At 37.2% G+C, this 2,379-nt stretch overlaps 1 protein-coding gene across 1 annotated transcript; it reads right to left on the bottom strand.

Annotated features, from left to right (window-relative positions):
- Window positions 1–288: 288 nt before the first annotated feature.
- On the bottom strand, window positions 289–1,350 carry LOC111366774. The gene is made up of 3 exons (XM_022987471.1): window positions 1,324–1,350; window positions 1,143–1,229; window positions 289–645 (listed from the first exon to the last, which is right to left on the bottom strand). The coding sequence occupies exons 1-3, from the start codon at window positions 1,348–1,350 to the stop codon at window positions 289–291; spliced, it is 471 nt and encodes a 156-aa protein (XP_022843239.1).
- Window positions 1,351–2,379: the final 1,029 nt, after the last annotated feature.

Here is a 2,379-nt window from a genome sequence, read left to right on the forward strand (position 1 = left end):
CTGAATTAGCAATGACCACATAATGCAATAACAAAGGTTATGTATTTGACATTAGGTCACATGTCCTGCTGTGTGAGGAATAGGGATTCACAGCCAACTAGATCGCATAACTTTTCACCATATCTGAATGATTTTATTTACAAACAAATACTTAGACTGAAATAAGATTTTGTACACTTGGAAAAACAATGGCCACATTTAACGTCAATCTTGTATTACAAATGAATGTTTCAAAAACACAATGGCCACATTTATTCGTGGTATTGCAATGTATTGCATTGACTAATATTAGCTCAATGGAACAAGACTAGAACATCTCCTACGGTTGTGACCATGTCCTCCACAGTGCCCACATTTCACTGATGGTTTTCCTTCTTTGGATGATCTCTTCCTCTTCTCAGTTGGCCTTCTACAACTCCGTTTCTGATTAAGAGCTAACACAATTTCATGTAGTACTTCTTTAGGCAATGTCCATTCGCTTGGATTTCCAATAGGATATATAGAGTCTTTGTATGGGTTCAAGTATGCATCACGTGTGTAATAATAATAACAGAAAGTATATGGATCTCTTTTTGCATTTGTAATTACAACCAATGCATGTGGACATGGTAACAAATCAACTTGTAGCATCCTACATGTGCATGTCTGTTTCTCAATATCAAACAACGAAAGTTCTCTTATCACCGCTAATCGAAAACACTATCTGGTCGGAAGGGGAAACCTGGGAGAATATAATCAAATGGACAAATTACATCAGTTCAAACAAGTATCTACCAAGTAGCCACAATCTTGAGGTATATGTCACAAATTATATATCTAAGCAAGTCCACAGAGTTATATGGAAAGGTCACATGCAGTTACACAGTTTAATGTCACAGGTATGTATAGGAATGTCACATGCAGTGAGTTCAGGTCACATATATAAAAGGCGCATAAGTATACAAACATATGTTATCACAGAAAAACTTAAGACTTACCCTCAAGTTCTTTAAATCTATACTCATTTTTCTGATCTCGTTCTCATATTTGCTTGTCAACTTTGTGAACGTCTCATGCGTGTTGTCTCTGTGTTTACAAAATTAGTTTTGCGTAGTTTGTCGGTATGACTCCAGCATGGATACTATTGGATAATTTTTGGCTACCTTCGTGACTACATTGACTGATTCCACGATGTTCGATGTCATTGTTGGCACATGGGTTCGAGACCACTTTTCAGGTCCAACCTCAGCCTGCAAACATGTATTGCATTGAGTAATATCGTATAACTACAATATGTAACAATTCCAATATTTTGTGAAAAATGACATTGAAGTACTAGAATACCAGGTTAGCGCTAATCTTTTGATTCATTGTATCTAGTTGCCGCATATGATATTCGAACTCTTCCAATGTGTAAGCTCTGACAACTTAATTGAAAGTTTGGGTAATGTTTTGTCCATATTTCCTAAAATGTGACTTCTAGTTTTACAGCAAATGATACGAACAGATACCATGATAGGTTCCCGGATACATATGTTCTATTACATTCTTTGTACTATTATGCCGATCCGATACAAAACATAGCCATTCTCTGTTCCCGTACACCTTTTTCAGGGTTTCTAGAAACCATTTCCAAGATTTGTCGTTCTCATTATCTCCAATCCCAAATATAAGGATGAATACACTGTTACTTGCATCTTGCGTACACGCTATGAAAAGAGTACCTCCGTAGTGACCATTCAAGTACGTACCGTCAACCACAATTACAGGCCTACAATGTTTCCAGCCGCATATTGATGCACCAAGTGCTATAAAACAATACCTGAAGCGATTGTGACTGTCAACCGCAAGTTTATGATCGTCCCAGGATTCTTTTGTCGAAACATGTAGAAAAACCTTGGTATGTCACCAAACAAATCAGTCGGATCACCTCTTATCATCTTCAGGGTTTGCTCCTGAGATCTCCACGCTTTCGAATACTTTAAATAAACCCCATAATTATGCAACATATCACTGCATATATCCTTCAATGTATATATAGTATGAGACAACATAACTTGTACTTGATGTCAGCGGACACAATTGTAGCTGATAGTTGCCTGTGTGACCCCAGCACTACATTTGATGCACATGTGACTACCAATCTTCCAAATCTTAAACAGTTCTGTTTTACCCCATTTCGATGCTCTGCATATCCAACTACATCCCTCTTGTGAGCATCTCACAATATATTCTTTCTTGTCTGACCATTCCACCATAAACTGAAGCATATTTTGTATGGAAAAAAGTGACAGGCTTAACTTTAAAATATCTTTATCACAGAAGACCCTTCCATCTTCGACCTCTCTAGCATCTGCAACATAAACAACTGTGATTTTGTTGTCATAAATGTGATCTACA

Source organism: Olea europaea, chromosome 18 (genome assembly GCF_002742605.1).
Source record: "Olea europaea var. sylvestris chromosome 18, O_europaea_v1, whole genome shotgun sequence".
Lineage (NCBI taxonomy): Eukaryota > Viridiplantae > Streptophyta > Magnoliopsida > Lamiales > Oleaceae > Olea > Olea europaea.

What these genes read in the sequence shown, in the direction of transcription:
- LOC111366774 (XM_022987471.1), bottom strand. Translation starts at nt 1,350, where the DNA reads ATGAATCAAAAGATTAGCGCTAACCTG. An exon ending in AAAAGATTAGCGCTAACCTG is followed by an intron (nt 1,230 to 1,323) that starts GTATTCTAGTAC and finishes ACATGTTTGCAG; the next exon opens with GCTGAGGTTGGACCTGAAAA. An exon ending in CAGTCAATGTAGTCACGAAG is followed by an intron (nt 646 to 1,142) that starts GTAGCCAAAAAT and finishes ATTGAGAAACAG; the next exon opens with ACATGCACATGTAGGATGCT.